The sequence below is a fragment of the Heloderma suspectum genome, chromosome 12 (assembly GCF_057233095.1).
Source record: "Heloderma suspectum isolate Gila_16-S chromosome 12, 16-S_ref, whole genome shotgun sequence".
NCBI classification, from domain to species: Eukaryota; Metazoa; Chordata; class Lepidosauria; order Squamata; family Helodermatidae; genus Heloderma; species Heloderma suspectum.
Window position 1 is genome coordinate 21477854 of NC_139469.1, and position 18308 is coordinate 21496161.

General features: G+C 46.0%; 1 protein-coding gene across 2 annotated transcripts in view; it reads right to left on the reverse strand.

Annotated features, from left to right (window-relative positions):
• Nucleotides 1-10685, reverse strand: part of LOC146336673 (uncharacterized) — a 49231-nt gene extending 38546 nt beyond the window's left edge. The window contains exons 1-2 of one of the 2 annotated variants that reach the window (XM_084818679.1): nucleotides 10433-10685; nucleotides 2385-3509 (exon numbers count right to left, since the gene is read on the reverse strand). In XM_084818679.1, coding sequence (XP_084674805.1) covers nucleotides 2385-3264 — 880 coding nt within the window. In that variant the 5' untranslated portion in view covers nucleotides 3265-3509; nucleotides 10433-10685. Of the gene's footprint in view, nucleotides 1-2384; nucleotides 3510-10432 lie in introns of those variants that run through there. The other variant, XM_084818680.1, reaches the window with a different exon arrangement.
• Between the last annotated feature and the right edge of the window lie 7623 nt (nucleotides 10686-18308).

Genomic DNA, 18308 nt, shown 5'->3' on the forward strand with positions numbered 1-18308 from the left:
CTGACAGTGATATACCTGATAAATTGTAGGAGCAGTTTCATGTCCACCATGGGTGGCACCTGATTAAATCAGACACTTGCTGAGGGCCAAAGATCCAGAAAATCCACCACGGTAAAACCCTATTACCAGGGCTGGCCCTACCATGAGGTAGAGTGAGGTGGCTGCCTCAGGCAGCAGATCCTGGGAGGCCACAGCGAGGTGTTGGAGGAGAGAGCTGAATGCCACACAGCTTCCTCTGTGCTCCCTAAACTAGCCTGCTGCTTTTCACATGCAGTGGAGGATGTTGTCCTACAGTCAGTGCTGAAGAAAGATTCTACATCCAGTCGGCTTTCGTACATGGAATGGGAGGGGCACCATCTTGTTCTTTGCCTCACAGTAGCAAAACGTCTTGGGCTGGCCCTGCATATTACCCAGAGACCCCTGCCCTGTAGCAAGGCAAGCTGGGGCTCTTTAATCAGGGTGGGATAGGGCCCATCCAGATGGGAAACTAGGCTCATCAGGCCTCAAGGTTTGCCCTGAAGCTTGAGGACAGGTGGGCAACGTGTGGTCCTCCAGACGTTCTGGCCTACAGCAGTCATTCCATGCTTTACAACTGCTTCTACATTCCTGATATGTTAGAATGTTTGTGAACCCTGATAAAAGATACTCTGAGCATATGCAATTTTGCATTGTACGATCACTTAAATCATAGTACCATCATGAATACAGGAATAAAATGATAGCAGGAAGTTTCTGCTACTCTAATGCCCTCATTGCCTGCCACTCGGGGTGGTCCTTTGGGGACTCCCTGGGCTCCAGGTGGTCTTTGGCCCCAAAGTCATTGCCATAGCTGCAATGCTGGGTGGAATAGGTCACCATGTAGGGATGTGAAAGAAATCCAGCATGGATTCAAATGAGTTTGGATTTCTATGAATACAACCTGCGAACTCTGTAGTGGACTGGCTTTTTCTGAGGCACATGGATTCTGCAGACTGGTTTTTCACTTGGGGGATTTGTGCTAATTCACACTTGTGCTAATGTGCACCTAGGAAATGCATTAAATACGGATTAGTGCATTTGTGCAAGTACGCCTTAGCGCTAATGAGCACTTGCACTCATGCGAATTGGTGCTGATGCGAATTAGCACAAGTAGAACAAAATTCTGGTTTAAAAAAATCCCATTCCATCAATGAGCGGACGACGGAATGAAAGACACCTGACAATCCATGAAACACAGAATGGATTTAACAACATCTGTGCATCCCTATCATCACGAGAGTCCCCTGCAATTTTATAAGAATTTGCATCACCAGCAAACTGAACAGAAAATTGCTGCAAAGGTTAAAATACATTCTTTCAGCTGTCCTGCAAGCCCAGGTGGAACATAACCCCCTTTAATGCAGAAAGACTTTCAGATTTGCTTTGAATCATGCTTGCTAGCTACCATCACACAGGAAGAAGGGGAGAAGCAAAAGGAAAAAGGAAACTAGCTGTCAAAACTCTCAAGAGTTGGCCAGATTGTAGGCAGGGCCTCCAATTATGTCTAACCTCATTAGATTTGCACCCCTAAACAATTTAGTACTTCTTCAAATGGCACACAGTTACACCATGGAATTCACTGTCACAGGATGTGCTGATGGCCACCAACTTAGAAGCCTTTCAAAAGAGGATTCAACAAATTCATGGAGGAGAAGACTCTCAATGGCTACTAGAGAACCAGTGAGAGGGAAAAGGGCAGGGAGCTTGGTGGGCACCAAGACAGGTGTCTGCAGCCACCACGTCGGAGACACCACCTCACCCCCACCCAAAATGGCAGACAGTCATGACCGTAAGTCCTGCACAAGATGACAGGAGCCAGGAACATAGGATGCCATCTTTTACTGAGTTCTACCAATGGCCCATCTAGCTTGGTATTGCTTACTCTACACTGTTAAGCAGTGGCTCTCCAGATCTTCAGACAAGCCCTACCTGGCAATGTCAGAGACTGAATCTTCAAAGCCTGTGCTCTATGACCAGGCTAAAACTTTTCCCCTCTATGGGCTTGTGTCCCAAGACCATAAAAGAGAAGAACCTAGTTTTTCAAGGAATTTCGCATTGCCCCTTTGCTTGCTCTTCTAATTTGGCATGCAGGCCTTGGATGAAAAGGGTAGAAGCCTCTGTCTAAGACTACCTTAAAAGGCATGCAACTGAGGTCAGTGTATCCCTGTTGGCAGGAACATTTCCAAAGCAAAAATGATCTCCCCGGCCCCTTCCATGCATTTTGCTGGCAATATGAATGGACATGTTTCATTCACAACAGAGGTGAGGTGTATGTATTTTGTAGCTGGGTCTGCTCCACTCAAGTGTTTGAGAAGTCACTCGGAGTGCCAAAGAGCTCAGCACCATGGAGAGGAGCCCAGTCCTACCTGGAATTCTGGATTGGCTCGTGCCAAGGAGAAGCAGGCCATCAGGAGACGTTTTGCCATGCACCTCCATGACAAAGTAAATCTCTTGAGTCATTCCCTCAATCAACACCAGCACCAGGTCCTTCACCTCAGTGGAAGGAGGGCCTTGCAGCTCTATGAACTCAAGCTCTCCAGGGGAGGACGTCACCTTAACCTCGTTGATCAACACAATGGAGGCATTCAGTTGTGAAAAAGGAATACAATGATTATCTAAGCCAGGGGTAGGCACACCCACTTGGAAGAACCCCTGAGAAGAATCTGCCCCTTGGCACCTCTCCAGCGACTCATCCGTACTCCTGAAAACATAGTCCTCCAAGAAAGGCTCCACACCTGGGGTCAGGACACTGACCAGCTCATCTGCTCGGTCGCTCTCTTTAGATTTGTGGACCAAAGCATCCACCAGCCCTTCACTGGTAACATTCATTTTCTCATACAAGTCCGTCCTCTGATAATAGAGAGCAATAGCATCTGGCCCATTCTGGATTGTGTTCTTTGGAAGGATCACCGCTGGTCTAGGGACCACTGTGGAGGATCCAATAAGAAGGAAGCCTTGGTTATTGGTGAAAAGGCCCTTAAGATCCTTGACTTTGTAGGCCATGTTGTCCTTGCCATTGTAGAAGACCAAGGAGTAGCCATCCAAAGGGACCCGCTGGCCACTGGTATGATACAATTCCAAATACTCGGAGTTGTCTTCCCCCGGATTATCTGCATTGACCTCATTAATCAGGAGCGTGTGCTCCATCTTCTGTTCCTTCAGTTTCTTGACAAAGTTCTGAGAATCCACTTCATGTCCCAAGATGCACATGAGTAAGAGAGATGCAATTAACAGGCCAGGACCCATGACCACAAGAGGCTAACAGGTCTCCAAGGAGCTGAAGGGCACCGTCCACTTTCTGAAGAGATCCAAGGAGGACGAGATAGAAAGCCGCTGGGTAAGGCACAAAGCAGGGACTCAGCTCAACAACGCTACCTCTCCATCACAACCAGCAGAGGGTGCAGACATCTTGAACCCAAGGTGGAGAGAAAGGACAGCCTTCTTCTGGAATTGGATCTCCCAAAGGTGATGGTGCGAAATACAAGATTTCCCTGTAGGTTGGGAAAGGTGGATGTACATTCATCATGTATATGGAAAACAAAAGGTGCTAAGGCTCCCTAAGGCATGTGTCAGAAGGCTGCATTAAAGCAGACAGATGAGCATATGGTGCCTAGAGAGAAAAGGGGAAATGACATGGCACGGGAAATCCTGTGTTGCCCAACTTGGGTGGGACCTGCAACAAAATGTTGCAGCATGGAGCGCTCCCGCTTACTGTTCCAATGAGTCAGCCATTTCCCCCTTCCCCTTGCAAGAGTCTTCAGCTCATGGGTAGTACAGAAATGTAATAAACAAACAGTATTCCATGGCTTGGACTCGATGGTCTTATAGGCTCCTTCCAACCCTACTATTCTACAAGTCTATGATTCATGGCAACTGAGCATGTTTCAGGTGCTTCCAGATGGAGGGATCCTAGCAGTACTAATCAAAAGGCACTGTACAGCCATTCCATCTTTCTCTCCTTAACCTGGCAAGAAAGAAAGGCAAGAGCAGCGGTGGGGAAACACAGGAGGCTTACAAATACAAGACAACGACGTCTGGAACCCCTGTGACATTCCGTGAACAAGGCCAGCTGGTTGCATAATATTTTATTTATTCATTCATTCATTCCATTTATATCCTGCCTTTTTTTCTCCCCTAAGGAACCCAAGGCAGCATACATAATCCTCCTCCTTCTCTCCATGTTATCCTCACAACAAGAACCCTGTGAGGTGGGTTGGGCTGAGAGTCTGCGACTGGCCCAAAGTCACCCAGTGAGCTTCCATGGCCAAGTGGGGACTAGAAACCAGATCTCCCGACTCCCAGTCCAACACTCTCACCACTACACCACACTGGCTCTCATAAAAGCCTAATCTGGAAGCACTCTTAGCCCTTGTTGCACTATACGTTTTTTCTGGGGGAGGTTGGTGGTTGTTTTTTTTACTTCTGCAAATCTTGGGGTTTTCCAAGATTTCCAAGATTTTCATGGTGAGTGCTGGGGGAAAAGAATTTATTAGAAAATGTCTCAGAGTGAAGGCATCCAGGATAAGAATCCCCAAGCCGATCTATACGTGTGGCAGAAGTTTCATGATAAAGCTTTATCTGGATTGTACCATTCTCAGATTGAGGATGAGGAATCTCTCATTTAAATGCTCCCTCATTTAAAAACAACAACATAGGTCTTCCTCGGCATAGAAAAATAGCATTTCAGAGAGAACAACTAGCCTTGAGCCCCTCTTCCTGAGATGCTATCTTTCTACATACAGGAAAAGCAAAAGTGAGCATATGTGTAAGAGAGAAAGCGCATGCACAGAGATTCTATCATACAAGCCCCGACCCATAGGTTGGAGCAGCAGACCCAGCAAGAACTGGACCATACTGCAGACCTGGGAAGATGGCCATGATTCCTGGTTGGCGATGAGAGAAAATCACCACTTTTTGAGCAACAGGAAGTTTTAGAGGAATACACAGGGGGTATATTTCCTCCAAAGAAGATGACAAAGTAGAATTAGCAGAAGTTAGTGCTGGGCTCACATCTGCCTAAGTTTGGAAACTCTGTACCCCGGCCCCAGATGCATATCGGATGGTTGCGTTTACTCAGTGGTGAAGGTCTGCATGTGCTCAGAGGAACTCCAGTACTACCCAGATGTCTCACGACTCAACCCCGATGCCAGGAGCACAATCCAAGAAGTTTAGCCACACTTGCAAGAGAAGAGTACTTACTGGGGCTGCCTCAAGATCAGTCAGGTCCTTTCACTATAGTTTACCTAGCCTTAAGAATTGACGTAACTTAGCTGGCATGGAAGCAAGAGTCTCCGGACAGATTTATTTCTTAAAAGCCAGTCTCCGAATATTGAGAGGTCAGCTAAAGTGATCTGAGTGTATTATTAAACCGTGGCTGACATGCCCTGACCTATCCTTCAACCTAGCCTAGAACACACGGATTCTAATCCCTGAAGCGCGTTTTTCCCCACTGGAGACGGTGTGCCCTTTTAGCCGTGTTTTTAGGTCAAATGGAAGAGGCATTGAGGCTTGTCTCAGACAGATGCCTACTGTCTTTGGTTTAAATTAAAATTGTTTAGATTAAGGGTGTGTGTTTTTTTTAAGAGAGAGAGAAAGAAACCTCCTTACGCGGTGTGATCCAAATGCTTCCCTCATGTCATCTCTTGCAGTAGCACATGCCACTGAACTCTGCAGAAACTTTAACCGCAAAGTCTGTGTTTCCACTTCAAGTTTTAGAAATCCGTGTGGTTTTTCTGCACATCTTGTAAGCCTAGATTTCAGCAAACATTTACCAAAGCAAGAGAGAAATTGCCTCAAGGTGTATTTTGATGGTACGCGCGGCAAAGAGACCAAGCTACTAATGAGGAGGTCCGTAGTTGCAAGGTTGTTGTGCAGATTATAAGATAATGTATACAAAGTGCTTTGGATGCTCAAAAGTGCTATATAAGTACCAGAAGGTGATACAGCAATTTTGCTTCAGTAATGGGCAGGGAATGTAAAAAATAGAGGCAATGCTGGTGTGTGTGTGTATGTGTGTGCATGTATGTATGTATGTGTGTACAATTTCTGTTAGTACTGAGCCAGCATGGTATAGTGGTTAGAACACCCTTTCCCCAAACTGGTTCCCTCCAGATGTTTTTGACTACAATTCCCAGGATGCCTGACCATTGGCTATGCTGGCTGGGGCTGATGGAAGCTGTAGTCCAAAACATCTGGAGGGGATCAGGTTGGGGAAGCCTGGGTTAGAATATCGAAATACAGCTGAGAAGACTGAAATGCAAGTCCCCACTCAGCCATGAAACCCACTGGCTAGCCTGGGCCAGTCGCATCTTTCAGCCTAACCTACCTTGCAGGGTTGTGAGGTAAGCCAGTCCAGGGGGAGGGGGCATCCTGCCTTGAGCTCCCTGGAGAAAAGGTGTAGATATATGTAATAAATACCACTCTGTAAGAATCTCTGCCCCCTTCATGGATCACTGCCTTGTTGTGGTGAAGGGGCTTGCGTAACTCAATGAAGCCATAAGCTATGCCGTGAAGGGCCACCCAAGACGGACAGGTCATGGCAGAGAGTTCTGACAAAATGTGGTCCACTGGAGAAGGAAATGGCAACCCACTCCAGTATTCTTGCCAAGAAAACCCCATGGAATGTATCACAAGGCTAAAAGAGATGACGCCGGAAGATGAGCCCCTCAGGTCGGAAGGTGTCCAATATGCTACTGGGGAAGAGCAGAGGGTATTTCCAAGTAGCGCCAGAAAGAGTGAAGCGGCTGGGCCAAAGCCGAAAGGACACTCAGCTGTGGATGTGTCTGGTGGTGAAAAGAAAATCCGATGCTGTAAAGAACAATATTGTTTAGGAACCTGGAATGTCAGATCAATGAATCAAGGTAAGCTGGAGGTGGTCAAACATGAGATGGCAAGATTGAACATCGACATCTTGGGAATCAGCGAACTAAAATGGACAGGCATGGGTGAATTTAATTCAGGTGACTATCATATCTACTATTGTGGGCAAGAATCCCTTAGAAGAAATGGAGTAGCACTCATAGTCAACAAAAGGGTGGGAAAAGCAGTACTGGGGTGCAATCTTAAAAACGATAGAATGATCTCAGTACGAATCCAAGGCAAACCATTCAACATCACAGTAATTCAAGTCTATGCCCCAACCACTGAGGCCGAAGAAGCTGAGGTTGATCGGTTCTATGAAGACCTACAACACCTTCTAGAACTAACACCAAAAAAAGATGTCCTCTTCATCATAGGGGATTGGAATGCTAAAGTAGGAAGTCAAGAAATCACCGGGATAACAGGCAGGCATGGCCTTGGTGTACAAAATGAAGCAGGACAAAAGCTAATAGAGTTTTGCCAAGAGAACATGCTGATCATAGCAAACACTCTTTTCCAACAGCACAAGAGGCGATTCTACACATGGACATCACCAGATGGTCAATATCGAAATCAGATTGATTATGTCCTTTGCAGCCAAAGATGGAGAAGCTCCATACAGTCAGTAAAAACAAGACCTGGAGCTGACTGTGGCTCAGATCATGAGCTGCTTCTTGCAAAATTTCGGCTTAAATTGAAGAACGTCGGGAAAACCACTAAACCGTTCAGGTATGACCTCAATCATATCCCTGATGAATATACAGTGGAGGTGAGGAATAGATTGAAGGGATTAGACCTGATAGACAGAGTGCCTGAGGAACTATGGACGGAGGTCCGTAACATTGTTCAGGAGGCAGCAACGAAATCCATCCCAAAGAAAAAGAAATGCAAGAAAGCAAAGTGGCTGTCTGATGAGGCTTTACAAGTAGCTCACGAAAGAAGGGAAGCGAAAAGCAAGGGAGAAAGGGGAAGATATACCCAACTGAATGCAGAGTTCCAGAGAATAGCAAGGAGAGACAAGAAGGCCTTCTTAAATGAACAATGCAAAGAAATCGAGGAAAACAATAGAATAGGAAAGACTAGAGATCTCTACAAGAAAATTGGAGATCTCAAGGGAACGTTTTGTGCAAAGACGGGCATGATCAAGGACAAAGAAGGCAGGGACCTAACAGAAGCAGATGAGATTAAGAAGAGGTGGCAAGAATACACAGAAGAACTATACAGGAAAGATCTGAATGTCCCTGATAGCCATGATAGTGCGGTCACTGAACTTGAGCCGGACATCCTAGAGAGTGAAGTCAAGTGGGCCTTAGGAAGCATTAGTAACAACAAAGCTAGCGGAGATGACAGTATTCCAGCCGAGCTATTTAAAATCCTAAAAGATGATGCTGTTAAAGTGCTGCATTCAATATGCCAACAAATCTGGAACACTCAACAGTGGCCACAAGACTGGAAAAGGTCAGTTTACATTCCAATTCCAAAGAAGGGCAACGCCAAAGAGTGTTCAAACTACCGCACAATTGTGCTCATTTCACATGCCAGCAAGTTTATGCTCAAAATCCTACAAGCTAGGCTTCAGCAGTATGCGAACCGAGAACTACCGGAAGTACAAGCTGGGTTTAGAAGAGGCAGAGAAACTAGAGATCAAATCGCCAACATTCGCTGCATCATGGAGAAAGCAAGAGAATTCCAGAAAAACGTCTATTTCTGCTTCATTGACTACGCTAAAGCCTTTGATTGTGTGGATCACAACAAACTGTGGCAAATTCTTCAAGAGATGGGAGTACCAGACCACTTTACCTGTCTCCTGAGAAACCTGTACGAGGGTCAAGAAGCAACAGTAAGAACCAGACATGGAACAACCGATTGGTTCAAAATTGGGAAAGGAGTACGACAAGGCTGCATATTGTCACCCTGCTTATTTAACTTATATGCAGAGTACATCATGAGAAATGCCGGGTTGGATGAATCAGAGGTCGGAATTAAGATTGCTGGGAGAATTATCAACAACCTCCGATATGCAGACGATACCACCCTAATGGCAGAAAGCGAAGAGGATCTAAAGAGCCTCTTGTTGAGGGTGAAAGAGGAGAGTGCAAAAGCTGGTTTGAAACTCAACATTAAAAAAACGAAGATCATGGCATCTGGCCCCATCACTTCCTGGCATATAGAAGGGGAAGAAATGGAAGCAGTGACAGATTTTACTTTCTTGGGTTCCAAGATCACCGCAGACGGTGACTGTAGCCATGAAATTAAAAGACGCTTGCTCCTTGGGAGGAAAGCTATGGCCAACCTAGACAGCATAGTAAGAAGCAGAGACATCACCTTGCCGACAAAGGTCCGTCTAATCAAAGCTATGGTTTTCCCAGTAGTAATGTATGGCTGTGAGAGCTGGACTATAAGGAAGGCTGAGCGCCGAAGAATTGATGCTTTCGAACTGTGGTGCTGGAGAAGACTCTTACGAGTGCCCTGGACTGCAAGGAGGTCAAATCAGACCATCCTAAAGGAAATCAACCCTGAGTGCTCATTGGAAGGACAGATAATGAAGCTGAAGCTCCAATATTTTGGCCATCTAATGCAAAGAGAAAACTCCCTGGAAAAGACCCTGATGCTGGGAAAGACTGAAGGCAAAAGGAGAAGGGGACGGCAGAGGATGAGATGGCTAGATAGCATCACGGATGCAATGAATATGAACTTGAGCACGCTCCGGGAGAGAGCGCAGGACAGGAAGGCCTGGCGTGCTATGGTCCATGGGGTCACGAAGAGTCGGACACGACTGAACGACTGAACAACAACAACAAAGAATCTCTGCAGCTTTAAGTACGTATTTCCCATGCCACTGATGGGAAAGCAACTGCTAATTTTCCCCATCCCGTAGGATGTAAGGGAGAAGGAGAGGAAAAAGAGAGAGAGAGGGCACACTCCTCCAAAGATGTCAACAGGGCATGAATAGAGAAGGAAGTTGTGGATGAAAGTTTAATGGGAATTTAAAGTTGCTCATTCAGTCACTCCTTATACAAAAGAAGAATCAGTTCTGTTTTCTCTCAGCCAAGACAGAAGTGTGTGCGAGTGAGTGTATGTATGTTTATGCATGCATACATGCATGCATATGTGTGTATGTATATGTATGCATGTGTGTCTGTTTATAGACAGATATAGATATATAGACATAATTGCACACATATATATGTGTGTGCATGTGTGTGGATGGATGGATGGATGAATGAACACATGTATTTGTATATGTATGTGGTGTATATAATCACACACGTGCGTGTCTTAGACACACACATTATGCATATATATATACACACACACACACACACATATATATATATATATATATATCCGTTTTGTTCTTCGGAATTGGAGCAAGCCTAACCTCAACACCCGTGCGCCCCCCCTAAAATGAGAAGCTGTCTGATTGTTTTGCAGTTACAACGCCGGGCTTGGCAAGCCAGCAGGGAAGGGGGCGGACGAACGGACACCCCCCCCCCTCCGCAAAGGGGGCCAACACACCGGAGACATTTAACAACTTTCTCGGCGGCGCACTCACCTCATGGAGAAGGGCCCCCCATGGCGTGATCCCTCTGCGCCAACAAGACCCGGTCCGCGCAGAGCTTGCCAAAAGCGAACTCGGAGAAAGTGTGCGTGTGCGTGTGCAATATAAAATATATATTTTCCCACCCCACGGGGTTGTTTGGAAAGAGGAAAGGCGGCGCTGGAAAAAAGAAAAAGAAAAAAAGGCGTCTCTCTTTGGGAAGGAAGAAAGGGGGGGGGGATCCTGAAGCGAAGTGCTCGCCGGGTCCGGTGCTCGCCGGATCCTCCCCCGATTTTAAACCCGCGCCTCGCCCGCCCCCTCGCCCGCCCCTCTCGCTCTTTGCGCTGCAAAATCTTCCACCGCTTTACAGCGTTGCGGGTTTCCGGGGTTGAGTCATCAAAAGAACCAAGAGGGGGAAAGTGAGGGATGGGGCTGGGAGGTGGGCGCCTATTCGTGGGGTCTCCTCCTCCCCACTGAGTGATCAGAGGGGCGGTCCAATTGACCCCCGCTGGAAAGGTCTGGCTTTAAAGGGATAGCGACGGGGGGCATTCAAGCCAGGGAGAAGAAAGGTGATTTTCCGCCCGGGGGCCGAATCAAAATAACTTTCATTGGAACATATTTTTTTTTTAGATTCCGTTTTGAACCTTATTCATGATTTCCCCTCTTGTAAGAATGTAACTGTATTTCTTTTCTTTAGTTTCACGTTTAACAGCGAATCTTTTCATTCATTCATTTGTTACCAATCCTGCCCTTTGTCCAAATTGCTCAGGACAGTGTGTGTGGTTCTCTTTCTCTCTTTCCACCCCACCACAATTTGGTCTTCACAACAACCCCCCAAGGTGGGTTAGGACTAAGAGATGGTGACTAGCCCAGCTTCACAGTGAGCCTATTTATTACATTTATATCATCACTTTTCCTCCAAAGAGCGCAAGGTATTTTTTCTTCCAAAGAGCTCGTACTTCTGTCCTCCCCCACTGCCTCATTTTATCCTTACAACAACCCTGGTAGGTAGGTTGGGTTGAGACTAGACAGTGACTGGTGAAATGTCTTCCAATGAGCTTCATAGATGAGCAAGGATTTGCATCTTGATCTCCACAGTACTAGGCTAACAGACTCTAACCCACCCATCCCCAACCTGGCACCCTCCAGATGTGTTTGACTGCAATTCCTGATGGCTGTGCTGGCTGGAAATGGTGGGAGTTGTAATCCAACACACCACAGGGCACCAGGTCAGGGGAGTTGCTCTAACCGTTACACCACCACAATTAGCTTTATGGCTGAGCAGGGATTTGAACCCAAGTCCTAGCACAACACGTTAATTGCGACACCATGGTGGCAGGGCTGGTTTGCACGTGACACATTTCCTACGTGGCAAGCATGCTTGTGTAGGAGCTAGTGTGATGCTCGTGTGTAAATAATCATGCCTGGAAAATGGAGATGTGAGGCCACATGATCATGCACTTTGGAAGTGGCAAACGGCTTCTGTTCTCAGTTATGTATAAACCTGCAGCAATGTCAAATTACACTTACCCAGCAAATGGATCTCATCACCAGCTTTTCTTCCTGGCAGAAGTCTTGTGTGTTTCTTTTAATAATGGCATCCGATACAGAAATTCTACAGATACAACTTTCCCCATCACTGTATGCCTAAGGCAGAAAAGACTACCCTGGTTGAATTTCTACCTGGTTGGCAGTTGTTAAGCACAGAACTTCTGATGGGGTGGGGGAGGCAGAAGTTTTCTATTATGTTAATTGGTATGAGAAACAAGACTATTCTAAGCAGAGTTACATAACCAAACAGCGCAGGTGATTTTGAAGGACATGATATTATTTGTTTGTTTGTTTGTTACATTTATATCCCACCTTTCTTCCATTGTGGAACTCAAGGTGGCTACATGTGGTTCCCAGGTGATCTCCCCTCCAAGCACTGACCAGACCCAGACCTGCTTAACTTCAACACAGTGGCTGCCTCATGTGCCTTCAGACCATACCCTGGAACGTGGAAATGGTATTATAAGGTGGTCAGCCCATGTTTGTCAGGTAGGTTGTGGCAATCCAAAAACAGGGTCTTCTCGGTGGTGGCCACCACCTTATGGAATACCCTCCCCACTTCCTGGTATTCAGGAAGCACTAACTGTGGTATGTTTTGTTGTTGTTGTTGTTGTTCAGTCGTTCAGTCGTGTCCGACTCTTCATGACCCCATGGACCATAGCATGCCAGGCCTTCCTGTCCTGCGCTCTCTCCCGGAGCGTGCTCAAGTTCATATTCATTGCATCCGTGATGCTATCTAGCCATCTCATCCTCTGCCGTCCCCTTCTCCTTTTGCCTTCAGTCTTTCCCAGCATCAGGGTCTTTTCCAGGGAGTTTTCTCTTCGCATTAGGTGGCCAAAATATTGGAGCTTCAGCTTCATTATCTGTCCTTCCAATGAGCACTCAGGGTTGATTTCCTTTAGGATGGACTGATTTGACCTCCTTGCAGTCCAGGGCACTCGTAAGAGTCTTCTCCAGCACCACAGTTCGAAAGCATCAATTCTTCGGCGCTCAGCCTTCCTTATAGTCCAGCTCTCACAGCCATACATTACTACTGGGAAAACCATAGCTTTGATTAGACGGACCTTTGTCGGCAAGGTGATGTCTCTGCTTCTTACTATGCTGTCTAGGTGTGCCATAGCTTTCCTCCCAAGGAGCAAGCGTCTTTTAATTTCATGGCTACAGTCACCGTCTGCGGTGATCTTGGAACCCAAGAAAGTAAAATCTGTCACTGCTTCCATTTCTTCCCCTTCTATATGCCAGGAAGTGATAGGGCCAGATGCCATGATCTTAGTTTTTTTAATGTTGAGTTTCAAACCAGCTTTTGCACTCTCCTCTTTCACCCTCAACAAGAGGCTCTTGAGATCCTCTTCGCTTTCTGCCATTAGGGTGGTATCGTCTGCATATCGGAGGTTGTTGATAATTCTCCCAGCAATCTTAATTCCGACCTCTGATTCATCCAACCCGGCAATAGGCATCTGTTAAAGACCTATCTCTTTACTCGAGTCTTCTCTGAATTATTGTGCTGCCCAGTTAGTTTGTTTATTACTTATTGTGCTTTAAGCTTTGGTTTTAAATATTTTAAACATTTTAACTGATGAGATTTGTATTGATTATGATGTATTTTAATTCTATAAACTGCATGGAGATATCTTTAGATATGGTTTTTGTTGTTCAGCCGTTAAGTCGTGTCCAACTCTTCGTGACCCCATGGACCATAGCACGCCAGGCCTTCCTGTCCTCCTCTCTCCCCCCAAGTGTGCTCAAGTTCATATTCATTGCATCGGTGGTTAGCAGTATATAAATTGATATAATAGTAATACCTTATTCATTTTATTTATTATATTTCTCTACTGCCCAACAGCCAAAGCCCTTTGGGTGGTTTACAGAAATTAACCCCCTAAAATAAAACATGATAAAGCATGATATAAAACTTTTAGAAGTTTAAAAAAGTAAATACTAGAGTAAAAACTAGCAGCAGGGTAAAGATCTAAAAACACAACAACACATTTAAAAATAAAACTGAAAGGCTAAACTGAACAAAAACAAAACTGAAGGTCCAGGATGATTGGTTGATATTTCCTTTTTGGGAGGTCATATTTGGGATATAAGGGGCCTATATCTTTGCGGGGCCATCCACACGTGGTTCCCTGGTGCTTCTAAGGCACAACTGTCCCACTTTCTGTTAAAAGCAGGATCGCGGCAGTTTCCACACGGCAATCAACATCCCCAGTGATGCTGTACCACAAGACAACATGCGAGTGGGTTTTGGGGGCATGCTTTTTTCTCGCTGGTTGGCCCTTTTCGCTTTCTCACAGGGTTGTTGTGATAGCGAGGATAAAATGGGGAGGGGGAGGAACCATGTACAACATCTTAGGGTGCAATCCAATGCAGAGAGGCGGCCATCTCCAAACCCGGAGGCGACCGCCTATCCAATGCAGGGCAGGAGAAGCATGGAGGGGATTGTTCCCTCCGTGCCTCTCCAGCCTTGCTATTGTTCACTAGACAGCAGTTCTCGGCTGTCTAGTGGTGGGCAGGAGGACCTGGAGGGGAAGCTGCCGTACGACACATTGGATGTGTCGTACTGGCATTTCCGCCCCCCCTGCCCCGCCCTGGAATGCCCCTCCGGGAATGCCCCATTTTGGCCGCTCCACGCTCCTCTTGCAAGCACGGAGCACGGGGCTTTTCCACACTGCCTGCAAGGCAGTGCGGAAGTGAGGGAAGGTCAGTTCTCCAGGAACCGACCTCGGAGTGCGGGCTCCAAGGTTGGTTCCCAGAAAACCAGATATCCTGTGGCCATCTAGCTGCTGGCTAGTGGCCATAGGATCGCTCCCTTAGGCTCTTTGGAGGTACGCCCCTATCTGGACAGGAATAACCTCATTTCAGTGGTTTATGCTCTGGTAACATCCATATCAGATTACTGCAATGTGCTCTATGTAGGGCTGCCCTTGAAGACTGTTCAGAAGCTGCAGCTTGTGCAAAACGTGGCAGCCAGATTAATAGCAGGGGCCGGAAGGTCTGCGCATATAACACCAAGTCAGGTCCACTTGTGTTGTTTGCCTTTACATTTCTAAGCCCAATTCAAGGCACTGGTTTTAACCTATAAAGCCTTACGTGGCTTGGGACCGCAATACCTGATGGAGCACCTCTCCTGCGATGAACCTACCTGGTCACTACAATCAACACCTGAAGCCCTTCTCGAAGTGCCTCCTCCAAGGGAGGCTCGGAGGATGACAACAAGGAAGAGGGACTTCTTAGTGGTAGCCCCCCAACTGCGGAATGCTAGTCCCACTGAGGTCCGCCTGTTATCTTTTCAGCACTTGGTTAAGCCTTTCCTCTATGCCCAGGCATTTGACAGCATATGATGGGGAATTTATGTCAGGTTTTTTTAAATCAGGTCCCGGTATCTTAGTGTAACTGGGTTTTAGCTGTTTTTTTTTTTTTTAATTAATTTTGCATGTTAAATATTTTATATTATGTTTGTATAATGTTGTATTACTGGATTGTAAACCTCCCAGAGAGCTTCGGGTACTGGGCCATATAGAAATGAAATTAGTATACAGAGCCCTAACTAATAGTCAAAGGGTGCTGTGGAGACCCAAGAGGGCTTGGACTCAGTGGTGAGGCTTGGACTGGTCCTTGGGGCCAAAGACGGGGGCCCTGCCTACCCAGCCCCCCCCCCCATGAACACCCAGAAGTGGCAAGTGCAGAAGCAAACTCAATTTTATTCCGCAGCCACAATAGTGCTATGATTTAAGTGAGCTTAAAATACAAAACTGCAGATGCTCAGGATATATCAGGGTTGGCAAACAGTTCTGCTGTTGCTCTTAACATATCAGGAATGTAGAAGCAGTTGTAAAGCGTGGTGTGGCAGTTGAGGTTTGAACAGAGATGTGTTTTGTGTGCTACATAACTGAAGGAATACCCACGGACATCTAAAGATGCTCTCCCCACCCCACACCCCGCTCCCAAGACCATTAAGTCCAGGGTCTAAGGGTGCAGCCCTACACATGTTTAGACAGAGAAAAGGCCTACAACTCCTGGCTGGGGCATGCTGGGAGTTGTAGGCCTTTTCTCTGTCTAAACATGCGTAGGATTACTTTGCTGTACTACTGCTCAGACTCTGTAAAAAGTTGGGGTTAGGGGGTGGAACAAAAGATGAAACTCCCAACAAATAAACCAGAGGAAGTAATACAGAATCCATCCACATGATTAAATTGAGTTAATAATCACATGGCTACCCTCTGGAAATCATTTGGCTGTTTACCCGCACCCTCTGCAGCTTCTTTCCAAGCTCAGTGATGAAATTACATAAGGTTTGGTAAATAGCCTTTGGGAGGGACGGAGGGAGGGAAGTCCCGCTGCTTTAAAATGACAGTTGTGTCAGTCCCGTGAAAGCCTGGGCAAGGGAACAGGCATCACGTGTCATCATCTTGGTGGCTTCCATGAAAGAGTCACAATATTTTCCAGATGTTGTGGGAAGTTATGCTCGTTATTTCTGTCCTCTTCGGTTAAGTCTTTATTCAACAGAAGAATAACGAACCCTCTGGTGTTATCTGTCAGTCTGCCTGCCCATCTCTCTCTCTCTCTGTTTAGCTGTTAGCAGGGCCGGCCCAAGACACTTTACTCTCTGAGGGGGAGCAGAAAATGGCACCCCCTCAAGGTGCACGGCACCCCAGGCAGATCAAGTAATTTAGGTAACAGACACCCTTCCTTGGAAGTAAAAATACAACAGCAACAGCAGCCGCAAAAACTACTTAAATAACCAACAAGATGTCTTTTCATAGCACCCAGAAACAGCTGCCTGAGCCAGACATCTCACTCTGCCTCATGGAAGGGTCAGCCTTCCTGGGTATAGAATCCATCTCTTGGTCACGTTCAAGCATGGCAACAAATCCACACAGATGCACTAATTCCACCTCACCCCCCCTCTGAAAAAGAAGTGCCCCCTCATAACCTATGAAGGTAGGTCGGGTGTCCATGTGTCCTTTTTTCTTTTTCTTTTTTGCAGAGGACCAACCTCTGTTTGAAGACATCCTCTGTTTGAAGGGTTGTCCTGTCCAATTTTGGTTTGAACGTAAAGAACCATCAGAACGGTTGCCCAAGGGTTGAAACCACCACAGCCACATTTGGCCATCTGGAAAGACCTAATTAATACACCCTAGCTAAATCTAGCTCTAGTTTAGCCCTACAGTTTTATATATCTGTATTGCTATATGCTTGCTTACTTTGAACCCATTTTGATGCCCATTCTCCCAGTTTGGAAAGATCCTTTCAGAGCTCTTTGCAATCTCTTTTTGTTTTAATCCCCCTAAATAATTTGGTGTCATCAGCAACCTTGGCCACTTCACTGCCCTCTCCTAATTCCATATCTTTTACGAATAAGTTGAAAAGCACTGGTCCAATTACAGATCCCTGTGGGACCCCACTGTTTACATCCCTCCATTGGGAGAATTTACCATTTATTCTTACTCTCTGCTTTCTGTTCTTTAACCAGTGACTGATGCATAAGAGGACCTCTCCGCCTATTCCATGACTGCTAAGTTTGCTCAGGAGTCTTTGGTGAGGGACTTCGTCAAAAGACCTTTGGAAGTCCAAGTAAATAATGTCTTCCGGATCACTCCTGTCCACATGTTTATTGACACTCTCAAAGAACTCTAAGAGGTTAGTGAGGCAGCACTTACCTTTGCAGAAGCCATGTTGATTCTTTTTCAGCAGAGTTTGTCCTTATATATGCTTACTAATTTTATCTTTAATAATGCTTTCAACCAATTTACCCAGAACAAACATTAAGCTAACCGGCCTGTAATTTCCTGGGTCCCCCTTGGATCCCTTTTAAAAAATTGGTGTTACATTAGCCATTCTCCAATCCCCTGGTACAGAGGTTGATCTTAGGGGCACGTTACCTATTTTTGTTAGAAGATCAGCAGTTTCATATTTAAAGTCCTTAAGAACTCTAGGATGGATACCATGTGGGCCTGGTGATTTATTAACTTTCAGTTTGTCAGTAAGGTTGAGAACTTCATCTTTTGTCACCACTATTTGCCTCATTTCCTCAGACTTTCTTCCTCAAAGCGTCCAATCAGGCACAGGTATCTGTCCTATATCTTCTGCAGTGAAGACAGATGAAAAGAATTCATTCAGCTTCTCAGCAATCTCCTTATCCTCTTTTAGTACTCCTTTAATTCCATTATCATCCAACAGTCCAACTGCCTCTCTGACTGGTTTTCCACTTCTAATTCAGTTAAATAATTCTTTATTGTTGGCCTTGAAGTTGTTAGCGATATGCTCCTCAACATGCTTTTTTGCATCTCTTATTGTCTGCTTGCAACTCCTTTGTGCACGCTTGTGTTCCCTTTTG